This window comes from Cyrtonyx montezumae, unplaced genomic scaffold, assembly GCF_038088225.1.
Source record: "Cyrtonyx montezumae isolate F1298 unplaced genomic scaffold, pur_monq_1.0 scaffold_1, whole genome shotgun sequence".
Classification (NCBI taxonomy): domain Eukaryota; kingdom Metazoa; phylum Chordata; class Aves; order Galliformes; family Odontophoridae; genus Cyrtonyx; species Cyrtonyx montezumae.
In genome coordinates this window covers 13,137,885-13,159,540 of record NW_027071825.1, presented here as the reverse complement: position 1 = coordinate 13,159,540, position 21,656 = coordinate 13,137,885, and the positions used below count along the sequence as shown (strand labels likewise).

The following is a 21,656-nucleotide window of genomic DNA, read 5'->3' as shown; positions in this document are numbered from 1 at the left end:
GTAAAATTTGTTCTGATTCTGTTGCCTGAAAGCATCCATAAAGACTCCTCTGTTTCTGGCCAGCCCGTTAAAACACAAACAAAACCCAACCCATAATACACAGCGAAGCAGTTGGGGATTTCTCATTTGAATAGCACCAACTTCAGAAACAGCTGCTAAGATCAAACAGACAAAGGGAACTGAGCAACACCCATCCCAGCTATTATCTTTTAAAGCAGGAACTTAATCCTTCCCATGAACAATGTCTATTGTCCCACTTGCTACTACGACTAATATATTGTGTAAGTACTCTTTCTTCTAAGAGTGCACCTGCAGCAGTGCTGCAGCATAGAAGTCCAAAGTCTCTGCAATTAACCTGAGTCATAAAACAAAACAAATATATATATTGCACGGCGAGGATTGATTTCCTATGAACTAAACTCTAAAAAGAACATGTTTTCAAAAATATTTATTACTGTTAGTGCCAAACCAACAACTGGTATTTCTGCAAACACTGGGAGTATGCTGCCTACACAGAAAGAATTGATCAGTGCACTAACCCTGTAATAGTTGTTTTCTATCTGCATGGAGGAGTAATTATGGTCTACCTACATAAAAGAGAAATGGCCTTAATTACAGTCCCAATAACAAGAGTAAATTCTGTTCCTGGGAGTTAAGTTCTGATGAGAAGTTTAAAAGAGTGGTTTTGGCCTTATTTGTCATTCTAAAGCTGATCTTTGAGAACTTGAAATGTTGAACACAAAAGAATCTGGAAGCAGAAAAAGATGTGTGTAGGAAATGCAATGGGGTCACAGCTAAGTTTATGGCCCCTAGGATTCATTTTCTTTTGAGGTTTCATTCCTTGTTGCATGCCACAGAACAGCATTGTCTGCTTTGTCACTCTGTCAAGGAGAATGCTAATTTTCAGTGATACAGACAGTATCCTGTTACCATCTTCTTACACTGACCGTGGATAATGCTCACCAATATTTGCCAGCCTGGGAGACTAACTGAAAAATAAAAGGGTGTGTAATTATATAATTTATTTAAAATAATTCTTTTTTGTCCTAATTGCTATTTTCTCTTTGATGGTAGCTTTCTAATTGAGAATTAGATATTGTGGGTATGCATATGCATGATTCAATGTACTTGGATCTGAAGGTAAGAAGAATAATCAGTGAGGATGTGAGTGAAGGCTGCAGTTTTGCAAGCCTAATAATGAGGGTAATCATATGCTATGGATCATGACTATTAATTTTTCTGAGTTTTGTTGGGTAATTTTTATTAAGATCCTCGTGGATTTTATGAGGTAATAATGTATAATGTAACCTGGATACTCAGTCTGTGGGGGTTGAAGGGCTGTAAAACTGGAGACACGGATCCTTAAAGGTTTTTTTTTCCCAGCCCCAGAATCTTTCAAGTTTTTGTTTGTTTATTGTTTTTAATACTTGAAAACAAAGAAAAATCTGGTCAAAGAAACACACGTGGAGGTAAAGACCTGTAGGATTTCTTCATTCCCGTAATCCATTTTATCATGGTCACAAGATAGTGATAGTATACAGCAGGTTGGTGTACACGACTGGGTTTGTGGTTAATCAGTATTTTTCTTTTGCAGTAGCACAATGAATATGCTAACTCTGATGTTATCCAGCACTTGACATAGTTGCATCAAGGGGGGTTCGGACTGGATGTCCGAAGGAGAGGGTCTCTTCTCGGAGAGGGTGCCCCATCCCTGCAGGTGTTTAAAAGACACGTGATACCGACAGACACGTTTTATGGGTGCGACTCGGTAAGCTGGCGTTGAAACGCATTTTTTAGACGAGCTGGGCACAACGAGGTGCTCATGACGCTCCAGCGTGGAAGCGGACGACGTTCCGGGCCCGGCCCGGCCCCGCCCCGGGCGGTCTGTCGTACCGCTACCGCCCGCTGTGCCCCGCGGCCCCGGCCCGCCGGCAGGTGCCCTGCCCCGAGCAGGTGCGGCGCGGCCCGGCGGGGCGGGCCTATGGGGGGAGGTCTCCTAGCAACCGGGCGGCGTCTCCTAGCAACCGGGCGGCCAATGGGAGCGCCGCTGGGGCTCGGCGCAGAGTCGACCCGGCGGCAGCTGCGGGGCTGCGAAGATCTGGACCCGGAGTCGCTCCTTCCTCCCTTCTTCCGTCTCCGTTCGCTGCAGCAGGTGGTGCTACGCGGGGCTCCTCCTCCTCCTCCTCCTCCTCCTCCTCCTCCTCCTCCTCCTCCTCCTCCTCCTCCTCCTCCTCCTCCTGTCCCTGATCCTCACCGGCGGCGCGGGCGGCGGGTGCGGCGCGGTAACGGGTGCTGCGTGGCCGTTGGTGGCGGCGGTTGCGGCTCCCCTCGGGTCCGGGCTGCCGCTGCGGCGTGACCCGAGAGACTGAAGGATACCCGTGCCTGGAAGGCAGGCCCGGCGGTGTCCGCGGGAGGTGGGGGCCCTAACGGTGCGGGGAGGGGTGGGAGCGGAGGCACTGACTGCGCTGCTTTGGTTTGCTTGCGTGCTGCCGCTTCCAAAAGAAAAGCGACCCGACAAAATTCTGTTTGCAGCAAGGCTCCGCTCAGTTTGCTGAGGGTCGAATCGTTTACACGGGATGCGTTCGTAGTATCACTGCAGCCCCTGTTTGCGCAGAGAGCTGTGCCGCCCGTGGGGCGGTTGCACAGGGTCCGTGCGCTGCAAAGTATGATAGGAATTCGGGAATTTCTGGGGAACGGCTCCGGTCGGGACGCGTGCAGAGTGAAACGTGAACGTGTGAGGTCGGTGTTAATTATAAACTCGCTACCATTGATGCAGGTTTCAGAAGAGAAGTGGGGAAGAAAAACGTTCTTTCTGTTCTGGGAGTTGGTGACTGTAGTATCAGGCGTTGTCAGGAATGAATTGGGAGCAAGAGGCAGTCCCAGGTTCCTTGGGTTCGGCTCGTCTCTGAAAGCAGCTGGCAGCAGATGCTAAGGAAGAGACGATCAGCAGAGGCTGCTGAGCAGCAGTGCCTCTGTCAGGGTGTCCTCCCAGCGTACTGCGCAGTGGAGCTGAATGATTTCTGAGCAGAGCTTGCTTCATGCTCTCGATAGCTTTTGATGCGTGTCTTTCGTACAATTTCAGCCAGCTTATGTAGTCCTCTTTCACAGCATCTCATGGTGATGTCAGTCTATGATTTAACAGTGCTTTTCCAGCTTCCGCGTTAAATATTTCATTTGGTGTAGCTGCTGTGTTAAAAGAAGCAATATATATATATATTTCTCTCTACATGTTTTGTACGGTTTTTTTTTCCTTATTTCTTTATCTGTTCTAGCACTAAAATCACAGCTTATTAATTTCTTGTAAGGAAGCATTCCACCATTTTCAGATGTTTTCTGCCTTTTGTATAGGGAAGGTCATAGTGATCTGTGATGTTTCTACTGGAGAAGCTCAGTGTTTGTATGAAGCCATTATGTTGTTCATTTTTTCTGTCCTAGGCTCCAGTGTTTTGTTAACTGCCCGTTAACTGTTACTTCCAGAGGAGTAATCACAGTGACCCTGTGATCTTTTCTTGCATGATGGTGCTTAACATGGAGCCTGCTGGTTTAAATGCATAGCTGAGTTGCTGGGTTTTTTTTTTCCCTAATAATGATAGTTTATTAACGTGGGTTTTTATTACTCATTTGTGTAGTACGAATATAACCTTTTGGGGTTCTTATCACTTGATCTTAGTGTTTATTTTTATGAATAACTCTGTACCATAAGTAAACTTTCTCACTTATCTGTCTGCACCTTTTGAAGTTCTCTCAACAACAGAAATGCTGGCAAACATCCCATTCGTTACTAATTTTTTTTCTCTTTGGGGTTTTCATATATCACTTATATGATGTTTAAATGTTTTCTCCTTCCTCCTTCTTTAACTTATTCCTACCATTTTTTCTTCTCCACCAGTGATCAGCTGTTAATAACTCTGCTGATGTCATAGCTGAAGAGCTTTTGGTTGGAAATGTGAAAGTTTTTTGGAAATCCACTCACACTTTCTTGCCCGGGCATGTTGGCTCATTCCTTCTTCCAGAGCATTGTAGCAGACTTGTTAATGTTTCTTCTACATTAAGTTGTGGTGACATTTCGCCAGTCATATTTATTGACAGCTAACATCTGTTCTGTGACTCTTGTAGTCTACAGGACAACCATTCCTTGAATCCCCCAGCATTCATTAGAGAAAATAGTTATACTGGCAATCTTCCACTTGTTTTACCTGATGCCTATTTTACCTTACCGGTTATGTGCTACTGGACCTTGTGAATTGCATCATTTATGAGAGATGGAATGCTAGATCTGGCTCTGCCCTGTAAATATTGCCAACTTTAGGAAATGGTGAGACTTGTGCTCTCTCCCCTCTCTTTTTAAATGCCTTCTGTTTGCTGAGACAGTGAAGTTAGAAAGTTTTCTTAAGGCTGAGCTCAAGAATAGGAGGAACTACAGAAGACAGAGTTCCTGAGGCTTTGTATTTGTGATATGGGAAAGCCTGGTAGCTGGCATAGAATGTCCTGTTATGTGTAGCAAATGGTTTTTGAATTCAACAGGGGAATAAAATTCAGAAGATTAACAGAGATAGATATATTCTTTCACAGTAGGAAAATGCTGATACTAAGATCCATGGTATTATGGCTCAGTGTGGGGTAGGACTTTGGGAGTCAGATGAAATATTTCTACGTGTTCCAATTTTTTCAGAGATTGTGCTGATAACGTAGCCCTCTGTGTATATTGAAGGTAGAGCTGAGTGTTGAGGTAGTAGATAAGTCCTTGTAACCTGTATGTTTGGGACAAAGGCAATAACAGAACACTTAGCAAACATCACAGTTTGTCAGCTCTGAGGGTATATTTTTTTGTGTGGTTTTACTTATTGAATGTAAAAGAAAAAAATATTCTTACAACTTTCCCATAATTTAAGTAAAATACATCTGAAAAATGTAGGCAAGGGATTTTCTGAGTTGGTATGCTCATAGTAAAGAAGACTTAGCACACACAGGCTGAGTGGTGGGCTTACCTGTTGGGGCTACTTTGACAGCATTGTTATGTGTAATTGGAAATTGAACACGTTACTTAGAATTTGGAAAGACATTCACCTTTGTGTGTTGTCCCCCCCTATTTTTTTAATTGCCACAGTATTGTGAGAGAAGGGAGGAAGCATCTGGAGTCTGCTTTGATTATAAGACTTGTCATTAAAATTAGAATATTAAAGAAAGGTTGCTACAATTGTAATAGGTTTCCGCAGATAAAGGAGCTCTTCCAGATATAGCTCAGATTTGGTGATAACTTCATATTCTAGTGCTAATTGTCAATTTTGTTATCAAAACAGCCATAGAGAGAGAGAAAATTATAGGAAAGAAATGCATGGACCTTCAGTGTGGTTACATGAATAAAATGAGTGTTTTTCTTGTGATGTTATCAGGAATACATTTGTAAACCTATAATGTGATGACTAGTGTTGCACCCTAAATTTACATGGGCTGATGTCTTTGTTTTATCTGGATAAAAGCCATCTGTTTGACACCTATGGATTACCAGAGAAATGTAAAAGCCTTAAGCAGATTCACAGCTCAAATTGGGATGTAATTGTAGCTAGAAGGAATCATGTTGTCTTTTAAGTAAATGCTAACTAATAACATTTTGGTTTTTTTCATTTTTTTAAGTCAAAATCTATGTATATATTGCAACTTGTACTACTTAATGTATGAAATAGGAATGTTTGGTTGATACTGACTCACATTTTTCTAAGACATTGTAATACTGGGGGATGGGGGAGCACCTACAGCTCAGTCAGGTGCTCAGAGCATCATCCAGCCTGACCTTGAATGTCTCCAGGAATGGAGCACCCACCACATCTCTGGGCAACTTGTGCCAGTGTCTCACCACCCTTACTGTGAAAGTCTTCCTTGTGTCCAGTCTAAATTTCCCCTCCTTTAGTTTGAAACCATTTCCCTTTGTTCTATCACATCAGATGCTGCTAAAGAGTCTGTTCCTTTCTTACTTACTGCCCCCCATTTAGATACTGAAAGGCCGCTCTCAGGTCTCCCCGGAGCCTTCTCTTCTCCAGGCTGAACAGCCCCAACGCTCAGCCTGTTCTTATGTTTTCATCTCTTGGATCATTGTTGTGGCCTTCCTCTGTTCGTGCTCTTAACGGGTGCACATCTCTCCTGTACTGTGGACTCCGCATCTGGATGCAGTACTCCAGGTGGAGTCTCACCAGCACAGAGGAGAGGAGCAGGATCGTCTCCCTTGCCCTGCAGCCATACTTCTTTTAATGCAGTGTAGGATATGGATGGCTTTCTGGGCTGCAAGGGCACGCTTCTGGCTCATGCCCAGCTGCCATCCATCAGTATCACTAGGTCCTTTTCAGCACAGCTGTGCTCCATCCTTACATCCACCAGCTTGTAATGATAGCAGAATTTGCCATGGCCCAGGTGCAAGGCCCTTCACTTGGATTTATTGAACCTCATATAGTTTACCAGGCCCCACTGCCAGATCCAGTTAGACAGGATGTCTCTCTGAATGGCATCCTGTCCCTCAAGCATGGTGGGCCACATCACATGGCTTTGTGTCATCTGCAAACTTGCTGAGAGTTCACTCAATCCCACTGTTGATGTCACTGATGGAGATGTTAAAGGGCAGTGCTCCCAGTACTGACTCCTGAGGGATACCACTTGTCACTGATTTCTATCTGGACATTGTCACACCCTGTGCAGTTTAGAGATGACCAGATGGTGTAATATGATCATGTACAGTGCTACCACAAGTTTTCTCTCCTGATATGCATTTGCCGGAAAGAATTTTATAAACTCAGTTACACCTACTTGCTTCCAAGTTTAAAAGTGATATTCAATTTTTTTTTAAAGTATACTGTGCTGTTTGAAGTTTATAATCCTAGTGCTTACTGCTTGTGGTTTTTTGATTTTGACAGTCTGAACTCAGTCTTGCTTTATCTTAAATCTTGACACAGTTATGGACAATTCTAAAAAACCCATAAAGTCAGGTGCATTTACTAGGATTAAGTTCTAGTATATTGTCATAATAGCTTTAACTTCTAGGAATTTTTTGTGTACTTTCTTGTTAGTTATGCTTTGTTTGATTATTGGTATTAATCAAGCTCTCTGTAATTTTGTGTATGTTGGGGGAAGGTTGGGATGCTTCCTTTGTCTTCTTTTCAGATTTTTTATTTCTTTAGTTGCAGTGGTGTGGTTCTGCCACTGTATTAACCTGTGTGAAGTTGGGCCCTAGATCCTCCAAGGTCTTGTTCATCACTGGAACAGAAGTGATACTGCCAATAGGCAAAGTAGTGTCTGGCAAGCAGTGGGTCATTACAGATAATTGGGTGAGTCACCAACCCTATTCATGAAATAGCTGCATATGCAGAATGGGCACAGAAAGAAAATCATTAAGCAGTTACAGTGGCTTTGGCTGTTCAGAGACTTGTTTTTTCCTTCTCTCTCCCACCCGTGGAATTTTAGTTTCAGAGATTCTGGGAAACAGCAAATGTTGATTTTAGCTTCTTATTGTGTGTTTTACCAACAGGATTAGAGGGGGTTGGGAGTGGGGAGGGGGAAACAAATGAAAAACAACTCAATTCCCCCTCCTCCCCCCAACAAACTAAAGCAAGATACCTTTTGACCCTTTTCTTTAGTTAAAGTCTTCCTCTGTTAAGTTGGATAGCCTAGAGAGATCTCAAAAATACTTCTAAATATTTTATTATTTTCATCTAATTTTAACTTATATAATTAATAACATTAATTAATATATTGATATTAATAAATAATATTAATGTTAATAAACACTAATATAATAATATTTTATATAATTTTATCTTTTATCTTATTTTTGTTCCTCCATGTATTGTGGTGATTAAAATGAGTACTATAGAGAAGTAAAGGTGGAGTTTCTTATGAATATAATGTATCTAAAATTTTGCATCCCCACTATCTTCATTAGGGATGCTCATCTGTAGCTCTTGCATGTTTCAGTGAGTCTATTTTGAGCTGTGTTGCTCCAGAGAAACTGCCTCAATTGGCAATGAAATGTAGCTGATGAGTCTTAATCACAAGATAGCTTTAAAAATCACGGCTGAGGTCTTGAACTGGCAGCAGAAGCCATGTGGAGCTGATGAGATGATCTTAGCACGGAACTAAAGGCTTGTGGCATTCCCTTCTGCAGCTGACATGGGGATTGTCTCATGCACATCTGAGTGTCGTTCTAAATACAGTATGTAAAGATGATGCAAGTTCAAAATGGTGACTGCGCTCTTAACTGATATCTGCTTCAGAGCTAGTGCATTCTTCTGATGCCATATAGCAATTTAAGTTACTTTTGGGTGTTGGTTTAACAGCTGAAATTCCTTAGTTTATTGCTCACCAGACAGTGAATTTGTGGTGTATGTTTATATTGAACTGCTAGTTGCTCTTCCAAGTCAAAAAGCTCGAAAATCCTTCATGTGGGAAGAATATATCTGCGTTATTTAGATGGATGTTTTCATATTCTTTCTGTCTTTTTGCATTTTATACAATTTCTAGACATCCTTCTGACCTGTCTTTTTTTTCATATTCATTGTATCCTCTTGGTGTACCTAGAAACAAAGCTTCTCAGGAGAGGTGCCCTCAGAAAACTTGCACAGCATGCAAACTGCAGGACTGAAAGATGGAGAATCATTGCATTCCACCGCCTGGATTAGTCCTGTTTCCACTTCCAGTCAAGTGTTGTGTGGGTTAATAGATGCTGTGTCAAAACAGTGTTCTCAGTGTAAAGACCTGTGGGTTGGCAATGTTGTAATTTGGTTGGTAAGATCTCTTAGGTTTTTGTGGTTTCTTAAAGAACAGAAGCCAGATTATTTGAAATTAATTGCTTATCTGAAGTCAGTAGTATTTTTGTAGAATTTCCAACAGTCATTAATGGAATTTGTGTGTTTTGAGTTTCAAATTCTTTGAGAGGATAGGATTGCATTCTATATATACTTGTAGTGTAATTTGCCTTTTTCCCCCACACTTTCATTTGCAGGTTTTTCTATCTGATGAATGCAACAGAATCCAAAAAAGCATTTAAGAAGCATCTTCATTTTATTTGGATTTTTAATTGTGTTTTTAAAAAGCACAGTAGACTTGGAAAAATGGGGAGATTGCCTTACAGACATCAGAAATGCAGACAAAGTCAGTCACTTCCTTTAGGAACTGAATACTCACTCAGTTTGTTTGGCACATCTTGTTTTTCAGTGTTTTCTTCCTGTAAAACTGAATGGGCAGAGGAAAAGCCAACACATCTCATTTTTTAATAAGAACGGCCACTAGATTGCTACAATATTTACTGTGTTTTCTCACTACCTTGTGTACTTTCTGATATGTAATTTAATACTTGCTGCACATTTTCCTTTCCTCCAAGGAACAGTTGTGTACTTTTTCCACCCAGGAATATTTATGAACCTGCAGAAATATGCAGAGGAATATTTTATTTTCCAGTGCTGAACATTTCGTGGCATGGCTGTGCACCAGTATGACACCTTAAAAAGCTGACATTCATTTGGATGCTGTTTGTCATGCTTTAACATGTCAGTAAGGAGATTCTTCTTGTTTCTTTTCTGTTCTCAAGAAACCTTGTGGATAAAAGATCTCCCACAACTGTCTAGCGGCTTAAAACATCAGCAGTTCTATTTTCCAAATGACTGTTTTCCTCATAATGATAAAAAAGCAAGGTTTTAGTGTCAGAATGTCAGAAGTTGCATTTCCAGGAGTGCACTTAATAGAACATTAGGAGGAATTAGTAGCAAACTTGTCTGTACTCTTAAAAACCTGTGGTGTCCATCTCAAGACTTGCTTCAGATTTTGGTCAACAGTTGTAATTTTTAAAAAGGGAGCCTTCTTTCCTGAATAAATGAAGAGTTTGCTTTCCTGAAGGGTGGTTGTTCCTATAACAGCTGATGAGATACTGTCTAGATCTTAAGCATCTGAGCTGGATTTTAAATTTCTGGCAGTGCACCAGCTCTGTGCACTATTATGTGTCTTCATGCTGTGAGGTGGAGGGTAGGGTAAGGAGACAGTCAGCTTGTTCTTTCTTATGAATGTGTGAGTTTCTTTTGGTTTCCAGAGGGCGGGTGTTGTACCTAGTGGCTGTGCCAATTGGGTAAGGCTTTTCCTATTCAATAGTCCTTCAACAATTTTGGAGTTATTGCAAAGAAGGAAGCAGCTTCCCAGGGAAAAGGCAATATAGCTGTGTATAGGCAGTACAATAAATTGTATAGGTTTAAGTTAAGTAGTTAAGTATGTATTAGAAGTTCTTTTGTCTTCTCTCTACCAATAAATCTCTTCTAGAGTATTATTTACACTTTAAGTAATAATCTTACTAAGACAGATTCATGTTAAGCTTCACAGCAATTTGTCTTGATAAAATTGCTTTCTAGTTATATGTCAGAAAAGTATTCGATGTTTGGCTTTCTGTTTTTTCTCTGATATACCTCAACAGAAACAGTTGAATTTTCTACAGTGTAAGTCTTTATTCTTCTTGTGTGCTGATGGCATCTTAGTCTGAGTTGATGGTTTAGAAGACGTGGTTAAGTCTGAGGCTGAGTATAGATAGATGCATCACTTGTATGGCATGATATTTACTGTGATTATGGTGTTCTTTTCATTGTAAAGAAGAAGAGAAAATGTCATGTGATTTAGGTCTAGTAGTCTGTATCCTGTGCCTACTTTAATCTTCTAGCCATTAATCTGAAATGCTCTTGCTATTTTAGGAGATGCCTACGTAACGCAGATTGACAGGAATTGTACTAAATATTTCAGTGCTGAACGGGTTGCTCAGGTACCCTGCCTGTTTTGTTGCTATGGGAGATTGGAAGACTGTAACTGTGCCAGTGCTGTCATCAGGTAAACTGGTGATATTTTGAATTTAGTTGATGTGCTAAATCTACCAGGGTATTATAGCTGCTAAAGAAATATCAGGGTTTAAAACGTGAGATACTTCATGTTATTTAACATGATATTAGCCAGTCTGGCATGTATGGTGCTTTTTCTCTTTAATAGAAATGCTGCTGGAAAGCAGTAGAATTTTAACTGTTGTTTTTAAATTATTGTTGCTATATGTTTATTGTGTTTATATTTCATTCTAGATGAAAACCTTAGCTTTAGACTTGTGAATGTCAATAAATAATATTTTCACTAAAGGGATTTGATTTTTTAAGTGTTTTTGTGTGATATATCCTAATCTACTGGGCCTAAATTGTTTCTTAATGTTTTTAACTTTTAGATAGCAAAAATATATTTCAATATACCTCAGAAGAAAAGGTATCTCCCTCAAACATGAACTCACAAGTGCTACACTTGCCACTGCCTTCATCCAAAAGCATGCACAACGTTTTCAGTGCCTTCTGCACAGAAGAGAATATTGAACAGAGCATATCCTATCTCAATAGGGTAAGCCCCATCTTGTTTATTGAGGTTTTTTGAAAATGTCTTTATGCAAGTTTTGGTAATGAAGATGCACTGTATTTGGAAGGCATCTTACTGCTCAGACACTGAAGTTGGTATCCAGTAGAATCTTTTGTCTTCATGTGAGGTTTCAACTGCTACTGTTTATCTGGGAGATTGATCCATTTATTTATTGCACCTTACTCTCCATCTTGTCTTTCACCAGGAATTGACAACACTGGGCTTTCCTTCTATTTATTCAGAGTCCAAAGGAAAGGAATTAGACTTAATATCTATTGTAAATTGCATGAATGAGTTGCTTGTACTGCAGCACAAGAACCTTCGAGCTCAGGAAGAAGTAGAAATGCAGCATCTGAAACTGGGTAGTGATATGGATCACTTACAGAACTGCTATGCTAAATTAAAGGTAGAAAACAAGATAATTTCAGCAATATATATATAATGCAGCGTTTGTGTTTAGCATGTACTGTACTTTCTTAACAGTTAATTAATTTCTTTTTTGTCCTCCCTGGTACTAATCTGCAATTGTATTTTTATGGACATCTTTGTTTTTTGAATTTCTTTTCCATTTGAAAATTCCTTAATGATGTATGCACTAATGAGACAGCTGAAATTTTGCTTGGAAGTTTTCTTTAATGATTCCTTTAAATCAAGGTAAACAGAGATGTTGAATGTTTCAGTTCAGCTCATTCAGTGTTGTTCAAAAGAATATGCGCAGCTCTAGAAGCTAAATTCACAGTATTGCTGTAATCAGTAAAAATAAAAACCCTGTGTAGGTAACTTTTCTAGTATTTGTTATCACTCTTTCTCCTTATGTATAAGGATGCATTTTTGCATATATTTTTGTAGTTGATGGATTTCTTGCATAAGTGACCTCAAAGCCTTTTTGTAAAGATTGCTCAGAAGCTATTGGCAAAACTTGGGTTAAGCTTCATTGTATGTAAATGGTCCCATTTGCTTTGTTGTCACAATTTACATATCTATGTTCATCTCTCACTTCTTTAAGAGAAATACTCTCACTAAAATAATTCCCAACTCATACAGGTTGCTTACTGTCTTCTCTTACTCTCGAGTTATAAATGTTTACAGAGTCCTGACTTATGGATATTGCTTTTTAGTAAGATAAAATCTGTTAAAACACCAAGCTAAATCTTTCTTTATGAGTGGGAGTGTTTCTTGTACAGGATAGTCATAGTTCTCTGTCCAGAAAATAGAACTTGTCGTTGAGAGTGCAAAGTGATCATGAAACATTGGTGAACAAATATACAGGAAGATTTGTCTCAAGTGAGGTGCTTTAGCCTTTTTTTTATTTTGGCTTTATTTTTATCCTTAGTTGTTTTTTTTTTATTGGTACTGAAATGTCAATGTTTTTTTTCTAGGAACAGCTTGAGTTATCTAAAAGGGAAATAGTTGGCCTTCAGGAAAGAGACAGACAACTGCAAAGCAAGAACAGAAACTTACACCAGTTACTGAAAAATGAAAAGGATGAAGTGAGTTACGTACATCAATTGAAATTGTTACACAGATTTTCAATAATGATGATTTTACAAGCTGTCTGGTAGCTGTTTACATGAAATGTTTCTTGTTTTTTTTTGCTGGTGAATGTCTCAGCAAAGTGAAACTGATGTGTTACACACAAATTAAATACATTTTATAATGGATAGGTCTAAGTTATGATTCAGTTAGAGAGTACCACTGAAGCACGTATAATTTTATGCTTTTGATTATGTATTTGTGTTTTAAAAATATGTAGAAGAAAGTGGGAGCTTTAGGATTCAGTCACTTTCTCAAATCTATGTGTATGGAAGCACTTTTTTTTATGTTGTAAAAGGGAGCAAATGATGGGGGGTGGAGGAACACTTAGACTCATTAATCTTGAGTCTTGGAAGAGCTGAGATCAGAAAATGCTATTCTTAGTTTGGGATGTGTTTCTGTGTGGTCCCTACCACACATATATTCCTAAATTTCTTTAAATATTCATTTATAAATGTTCAACTGGCAATCACAGCATTATCTGTACATATGGCACTTCAGAAGTTCCAACTTAAAACCTTGAGCATGTCGAGCTAACTGTATGTTGGCAAGGTTAAAACTGAGTCAAAATCCTTCCAGCCTACTGGTACTATTGAGCTTTGTTATCTGTTTTAATGTTCTTTTGGACTAAACAGTATCATCCCTCTTTTCCCATCCTGCTGTCCAAAAGGAACATAGTTTATTTTTTTATGTAAGCCTATTAACCTAATTTAACATTAAATTAGGTACTAAATGTTATTTACTGAAGCCAAAAACATATCTTTCTCTTCATAATGAAGATATTCTAGAAGAAATCACATGAATTGACAAAAAATGCACTTAGTTCTTCTTAAAGTCTGTAACATTATAATACATTCCTTACTATGTTGGTTTTTGCATAAAAGCAATTATATTTCTTAAGATAAGTCTTAGGTCAGAATCTGTAGGTTGTGAGAATTCTCCTGATTTCTGTTGTCAGTTCCTTTATCCAGAAATAGTTTACTGTAAGCACCGTTTCACATCTGGTTTTTCTGAATAAACATGTCTATGTTGTGCTTTACTTGAATAAGTGTTTTCTTGTGGGATTATTCTTAGGTTCAGAAGTTACAGAACATAATTTCAAGTAGAGCTACACAGTATAATCATGATATGAAGAGGAAAGAGAGAGAATACAACAAATTAAAGGAACGTTTACATCAATTAGTCATGAACAAAAAGGACAAAAAGATAGGTAAGAGGAGTGCTACAGCAAAATAGTAAATTTTGTATGTTAAAAATGTTAATATGTGATTTTAAATATATGAATATCACTTTTTCCCAGTGCTTAAGTACACAGTGGAACACTGCATATATTGTGAAATCATTGTTAGATGAAATGTGGCGACTGATGTCATTGGAAAGGAAGTCCTACTCTTACTTTCTTATCCCCGCTGCCACCCCCAAAACACTCTCAGCTGTTTGCCATCTATAGCATGTCATGTTTCATTGAGCTGGTTTAGTTTGCTGAACCAGAAAACTATTCATGTTGTTGCTGAGTTGGCTTTGCTTTTCTGAAACCATGCGAGTAATACAGGCCCCGTAAGGACACTGTTGCAGGAGCACCTATTTTGGCAACAGAAAGTAGTTTAGTATCTGCACAGTAATCTCTAGGAGCCTTGCACTTAAGTGAATAAAACTGGTGGCTTTTTTTTTTAACTGAGATTTGCTAGTGCTGACTGAACATCACTGAGGTCAAAATAAGCAGATCTTAAATCTACTGTTTCCTTAAGAGCTAATGACAGTTGAGCTTGAACCTCTATTCTGTTTTTTCAAATAGATTACACACTATTTACATAAAAGCTGAAATAGAGAGTGAGGTTGTTGTTATTCTATCTTACCTATTTTATACACTTCTTAACATCTTCATCCTGGCTTTCCAAACACAGTTTTTCTTTTCTTTCCTTGTTCATTTTATTCTTGCTTTGTTAAGAAGGGCAGCGTGGTATTGTCTGGGTCTTATGACTGAGGGGGGGGTATTTGGGCAATATGGTCTCTTGACAATAATTACATCAAAATGTAAAAAAAAAAAAAAAAAAAAGCATCTTCTGAATATGTATGTAATTGCATATTGTTTCATGCTTTGAAATCTCTTTTTCATCTGTAGCTATGGAAGTTCTAAATTATGTTGGTAGAGCTGATGGGAAAAGAGGTGCGTGGAGGACTGATAAGACAGAAGCCAGGTGAGAATGTAGTTGTTTTAGAATAACATCAATTGAACTATTTGTTATGTCGTCACCTCGTTACTGTCACATTTCTTCTTCCAGAAACGAAGATCAGATGTACAAAGTTCTGCTAAGTGACTATGAGCAACGCCAAAAACAACTTCTATTGGAAAATGCTGAGCTGAAAAAGGTTCTTCAGCAAATGAAGAAAGAGATTATTTCACTTCTTCCACCACAGAAACAAAAACCTAAAGAAAGATCTGAAGATGGGCAAGTAAGTATTCTTCAGTGAAGATAAAGTTTGTGATATTTGGTAGTGCTGGAGCTATTCCCTGGATAGTTTACAGTCAAGGGACCTGGAAAAATCTTTTCAGTATATAAGGGTTTTACTTTTCTTTGTCAAATTAAATCTGTATGCTTGTTTAAACATGCATATTTTTGAATGGTAAGATGGCTTGTAGCAGACTGTTTCTTTTTCTACAGGTACTTTCAGACTTGGAAGAGGACGCTGGAGAGATAAATAAAGAGAATATGTGGGAACTGTCGTGTGAAACTGTGCGGGAGCAGCTTACCAACAGCATTAGAAAACAATGGAGAATGTTGAAAAGTCATGTTGAAAAGCTGGATAACCAAGGTGACGTTTAACTACTACATATACACATAAAATGCTGCAGATAATTCCATTTGGTATCATGCTCTTTGGATTTACGTTACTGTCTGTCTAAACCAAATGGAAGCTAAAATGGAAGGGATTGTGACCTGGTAGACTTCCTGAAAAGGCTTGCGATTGTCTGTGTAAGTTTAAGTTGTGGGAAGTTAATAAAACAATTGTCTAACAAGTCTGTTAACCTGTGAGCAGACACAATTGTAGTTTGACACAGTGAACAACTTTCTGAAGAAATAATTTATTTTTCTTTTGAAAATACGTGTCCTGTAATATGCAGGTCACTCCAAAAGTAATGCTTCCTATTTATTTCCATGGGAACTGCAACAGATACAAAGAGCACAATAACACTAGAGCAAATTCTTAACTACGTAACACCATTTTTTAACATAGTCACCATCATTAGATATGTTTTTTTTTTTTTTTTTGCCAGCAATGAGCAAGAGCCTACGTGTCATACTCACAAAAAAAAAAATCTGCATTAGTGGAGGTGACACTGGAGGTATCGCTGCTGAAATGTGCCACACATCATTTCGCTATGCTCACATCCACTGTTTGGTCTCTGTAAACATTCAGCAAGCTGTCTTTTTCTGCATGGAGGAATTCATTGAACAATCTTTGCTTCGTATGCACTTTCATGTCAGATGCCCTTACAGCCCTTCTGCTGCCATCTGTCACATGGCAACAAAATGTTACAGAATGCTGGTGGGAAAGCTCTGCTGCAGCACCATCATCTGCCTCTGGTGCCACGGGCCAGCTTAAACAGGGAGCATTATTTTCAGAGCATCCCTTGTTGGTTGTATTTCCCTATTAACTTGCTGTCCTGTTCAAGTAATGCAGATGTCCAGTTTCTTTCAAATTGTGACATGAGGAATACAGATTTTTCTTAAAGTTTGAGCTTGTCACATCTATGTCTACTGCTTCTGCTGGCGTTCTAAAATGAACTAGTCAGTGGTATGGTGCTGGGCTCTCCTCATTTCCAGCTGTTAAACAGCATTAAAAGACAGCTAAAAATATATAAAATTCTTTCCTAGTATTGTTTTCCAATGTAGGCAAATGCTGCTGCTACAACAAGGATGTTTGCAGTCAGGAATAAGAGTGAGAAGGTCACGAATGTAGTTGCAAATAAAAGAGCAGGTGGTCTTTGGTATAGGCATATTCTTATAGAAAGGATTTTAAGATCTCACTTATTCTGAGTAATACTTGATTCGGTGTACTAACAAAAAAATAATTGTAAGTATCAGGAAAAAAGACTCAAGTATTTGGAGTTTTCTCAGAATAACTTTTTGGTTTTTTTAATGTATAGAGTCTGCCATATTCTAATCTGTTAGCACTTGCTTAGTGTTTAAATACTGTCACTAGGGGATCAAAATTTGTCATATTATGAATGCTGTGATAGTTGTAGCTTTGTACAGCCACATATTGCGTTGTTTAATCTCATGCACATTCTGTTCTCTCTAATTCATTCCCTTCCTGGGTTAAAAATGTGCACACAGTATTCCAACTGTTAGCTGTGTTTCTTCTTCACAGAACATGAGGGAAAAATCGTTCTTTTTTTATCTATGATATATATAGTTACTGCCATATCTTATGTACATACAGGGCCCTTCAGTAGTGGGCTCAGAATAGGCTATCCATATATCGGTGAAAAGAGATTTTCATTTGTTATTTTTTTTAAAGAACTGCTGACAAAAGTTGTGGGGCTTTTTTTTGTTTGTTTGTTTTTTGGTTTTTTTACTTTTGTGCAATGCTGTTGCAGTGCAGATGTATGATTTACCCTAAGAACTGTTTTAATACTCAGCTCAGGAAAAATGACAGTAGTTCCTAATTATGTGTATAGCACCAATTCTGGATTGCTTTTTCTGATAGAAGAAATTTTGACTTCATGGTGGATGTGTCATTTGGAATGGAACTATTATAGCTTAAAAATCCTTGCTATTGCTCTGAGTCCTAAGTGTTTTGAGGAATTAAGTAATTTTTTCCCTTTTTCCCCTCCTTAGTGTCACGCGTACATTCAGAAGCTTTGAATGACAAAGATGTAATTTCAAGGGAAGACCATGAGCTGGAAACGGAAAAACTTGAGTTAGAAATTCATCAATGTAAAGAAATTATCAAAACTCAGCAACAACTTTTACAGGTAGCAGGCTTCAAATTTCATTTTTCATGACCAAATCTGTAATTTTTTTTTTTTAAGATCGCTTATCACTCACCTCTGAGCTTTTTTTTCCTCTTCATTGATAGTGCTTTTTAAATAGAATGTCTCAGTGGTTGGCCTAAGAGGGCTATTTAGTTGGTTATTAGTTTATTGAATTTGTAATCTTGGTAGGGGAAATTTTGGGGGAGGTTAATAGAGACAAAAGGAAGGCTGCTAAGGCTAGCTGCCTGAACAGAGGTGTTTTGCTCCCTGCTTGAAACTCTGCCCTTACCAACTGTGTTGTTTGCTTATCATATTTCAACTGTTTTTTTGATCAAAGTGAATCTGTGGAAATTCTAAACAACTTAATAGTCATTCCAAAATTATTATTTCTGCATTTATATCTACAGCAACAGCTTATGTCTCCATGTGATGATGACACCACCCTGTTACTGCAGGACTGCTATTTGTTGGAAGAAAGAGAGCGTCTTCAGGAAGAATGGAGACTATTTCAAGAACAAAAAAAGAATTTTGAAGAGGAACGAAGAAGTTTTACAGAAGCTGCTATTAGACTGGGACTAGAGGTATTGGGAAAAGATACTAGAGAAGGAACTCCTATGGAAGACAGTATAATAGCAACTCTAATGCACACTTAAAAGCTACCTAATACACATTGTCTGTTTGCTTACATCTCTATACAGAGAGCTCATTCTCATATTCTGTAAAATACAGCTTTGGTCATTGCAGCAGATCATTCAGCTGGCACTTAAACAACACAAAACATCAGACTTTTTACGTGTACTGGGATATGTGTTTGCTGCAATTGGGATGAATCATTTTTCTTGAAGCTTTAGAAATATCAGGGTACTTCTGAAAAATCAGTCTGCTTATTCATTAAATCCTTGATTAGATGCTGTTTTAGTTTAGCTTCATAAGACAACAGAGCTGATGCAAATTGCTGTCGGATTTGGCTGCAGTGTTGAATTTTCAAAGATTCTCAATTTCTGAATTTTCATGGAAACCAGTCTTGCAAAAAGCCAAAATATGTCTTTGCCTTAGTAGGGCCCTTTTGTGTTCTTGTAGTTAAGCTGGCCAGTAAACAGATACAAAGAGGGAATTGGGGTAAATATTTCTCTAAATGTGCTCTTGCATGTCAGTTTATTTGTCTAGCTAGGATCGAAACATGAAGAAGGCTACAACTTTAGCAGGGAGGAACATGAAAGGCCAAGAACGTAAAACATTTTGTGTTTTACTTGAGGCAGTGGTACAACAGTAGCTCATACAGTGACAAATACTGACTCAGGCCACTTAATATGTTACGCATTCTTCAACTTTTTCATTTTGTTTGACTTGCATTTTAGTGAATTCTTGAAATTAATACGTGATCTTGAACTTAGCTTTGTAATTTTTGAGGGATAATAAATTTGTTCTGTAATATTTAAGATCATACTACAACATAAATGTAGTTACCTATGCTTCTGAATGTTAAAATACTTAAATTTGAAGGGAGAAATTAGAAAGTAGAAGCAATATTGCAAACCTTCATATTTTATGTGATGGGAGCATTCTGTCTAACTCCAAAAAACATCAGTGAAAATAGTTCATCTGTTGATTCCACATCCCTTGCATCTTTTGAAGTTTGTCTTTAGCCAGAGCTTTCCACTTCTGTTCTCATAGAGTGATTGGAAAAGGAAGCGCCACCTTTCTTTCTGGTCAGTTTTTTATGGAAGTAATCAGTGCAGTTTTCAATGTCTCTTGTATTTGTTTATGAGAAGGATGAGGACTAAGATTGAAGCAGTAATCCTTTCATTTCTAGGCAGTTCCTTGTAAGGTATGTTCAGGAGGTAATGCAGTGCTGTGGGGGCAGGGGATGTGCAGGAGACAGCAGTAGGAGATTGTGTCACTGGGGTGGAGAACAATAAAATGAAAGGATTATTCAGACCTCTGAAACAAACCATGGTGTTTGGCTTGTAAATAAATCCCTCCTCTGCTAATCCTTGTTGGAATTAAAACCTTACTTATGTGACTGTAATTCTTTGTTAAACTACTGGCTTGCCTTAGTTGCATAAATATTCTGTAACTTTCTTTTTAGATGGAATAGCATTAGTTTAATGTGGACTAAGCTTGTTCATGTGGTCATAACTCTAAATTATCATTTATTTTCCTAGAGAAAAGAATTTGAAGAAGATAGAGGCGCATGGTTGAAGCAGCAGTTCTTAAGTTTGTCGACCGATTACAAGCACTCTGAAAATGTGACAACTCCAAGTGCCTTCTTAGGAAGCAAGTATTTGGTTCAAACTATGTTACTGTGATACGATATTTTCTTCCTCTTACCTGTAAGATGGTTAGGGTATAGTTCGTTTCCGTAGTAGAGAAATATTTATATTTTTAGAAACAGGTCATTTGCCTTGTTGCTCATGAAGAATGACTTGGTCTGTGAGCAACTTTTGAGATTTATTTAAGACTGGACACTAAAGCTTTTGATTTATAATCAACTTTTTTCAAATTCTGGTGTTTCTGGATGTATTGTTACAGATGTGCTGTAAGTTGGGAGGAGGGTGTTTATTGTGCTTGTTTGTTTGTTTTCTTTTTCTATAGAAAACTTAATATGGAATCTTGAAAATGTTTTCAACTGTAGTGTGAGCTAACTGATTATATGTATGCCTTCCAGCTTCTGACCAAGACAATCGGCTATTGAACTCAATGTCTCAGCAAAGAAAACCTCACTGTATCCTGAGTGCTCCTGTTTCAACTGATCCCTGTCAGACTTTTCAATATATTTCACATAACAGGTATCTGAAATGATATTGTGGATGTTTGGGGTTTTTGGGTTTTTTCTGTTTTTTTTTTCCTCCTGTTTTTTTTGGTGGTTTTTTTTTTCTTAGCCCTGAACTCTGTTTAGAGCAGTGATGAAGTTGTGATAGCTTACAGAAAGGTGTAGTCTAAGTCTTATGATTGGTATGTAGAAGAATATGTTAAAGATCATATCATACAAACAGCATTGTGATTCTTTCTGGAGTGTAACCTGTAAATGAATGTACAGTTATTTACACTGTAACTTTTATCTTTTTACCAGTTTCAGTGCTGCATTAAAGAAGCCTGCTGGAGGCAGCACACCAAGTCAGTGGGAGGAAAGTGACAAGGAAGAAATTGATTAATGCACACAGGAAGACTCTAGAGTTGGCAATCTGCTATGTAGAAACTTGCACATAGAACAACTGCCTCAGACTTCCTAGGGTTGCCTGCTGTATTATTAAAGATGTTCATAAATTTACTGTTCTAAAGTGAAACAGAATGCTGTGAGTTTGTTCTTCTGAAGGATTATGTGGTAAGCAGAACTGTGATGTGTACGTATGTGTGCGCACATGGCTTTTATTTTTTATTTTTTAGACCATCTCTTGCCTCTTTTTCGTCTAACTCTTAAAGACGCTTATTTAAAAGTATATTAAAGCTTTAATATTTTTCTAGTAACAGAGGCTGTGATTCTGTGAATGAAGCAACGGTCTGGAACTTTGGCTGTAGTGATATTGGATATTGGATCCTAATGTTTCTTTTCATCACAGACAGAGATAGCACTTTTAGCAATGGTTTAATTATTGGAAACACTCATCTCTCAAGTTTAACTGGCATTAAAACTTCTTTTGCCTCAACTTGAATGTACAGTATACTGTAGATTTTTAACAAAACAAGTTCTATATTTATTAATTTGCGTGATTTGGAAATACCTCTTTGATATTTC

At 38.3% G+C, this 21,656-nt stretch overlaps 1 protein-coding gene across 2 annotated transcripts; it reads left to right on the top strand.

Moving 5' to 3' along the window:
- Nucleotides 1-2,357: 2,357 nt before the first annotated feature.
- On the top strand, nt 2,358-21,292 carry SSX2IP (SSX family member 2 interacting protein). 2 transcript variants are annotated; one of them, XM_065746473.1, is made up of 14 exons: nt 2,358-2,414; nt 10,713-10,845; nt 11,225-11,391; nt 11,612-11,812; nt 12,786-12,896; nt 14,014-14,149; nt 15,062-15,137; nt 15,222-15,393; nt 15,603-15,753; nt 17,784-17,920; nt 18,328-18,501; nt 20,086-20,197; nt 20,589-20,709; nt 20,994-21,292. In XM_065746473.1, exons 2-14 carry the CDS (start codon nt 10,803-10,805, stop codon nt 21,073-21,075), a joined length of 1,683 nt encoding a protein of 560 aa, XP_065602545.1. In that variant the 5' UTR covers nt 2,358-2,414; nt 10,713-10,802; the 3' UTR covers nt 21,076-21,292. The 2 variants fall into 2 exon arrangements, with proteins under 2 accessions (XP_065602545.1, XP_065602555.1); XM_065746483.1 differs by lacking the exons at nt 20,589-20,709; nt 20,994-21,292 and having other exon boundaries at nt 20,088-20,178.
- Nucleotides 21,293-21,656: the final 364 nt, after the last annotated feature.

Coding starts and splice junctions, on each gene's coding strand:
- SSX2IP (XM_065746473.1), top strand. CDS start 10,803: ATGGGAGATTGGAAGACTGTAACTGTGCCAGTGCTGTCATCAG. Junction 11,392..11,611: donor GCATATCCTATCTCAATAGG/GTAAGCCCCATC, acceptor GTCTTTCACCAG/GAATTGACAACACTGGGCTT. Junction 11,813..12,785: donor ACTGCTATGCTAAATTAAAG/GTAGAAAACAAG, acceptor TTTTTTTTCTAG/GAACAGCTTGAGTTATCTAA.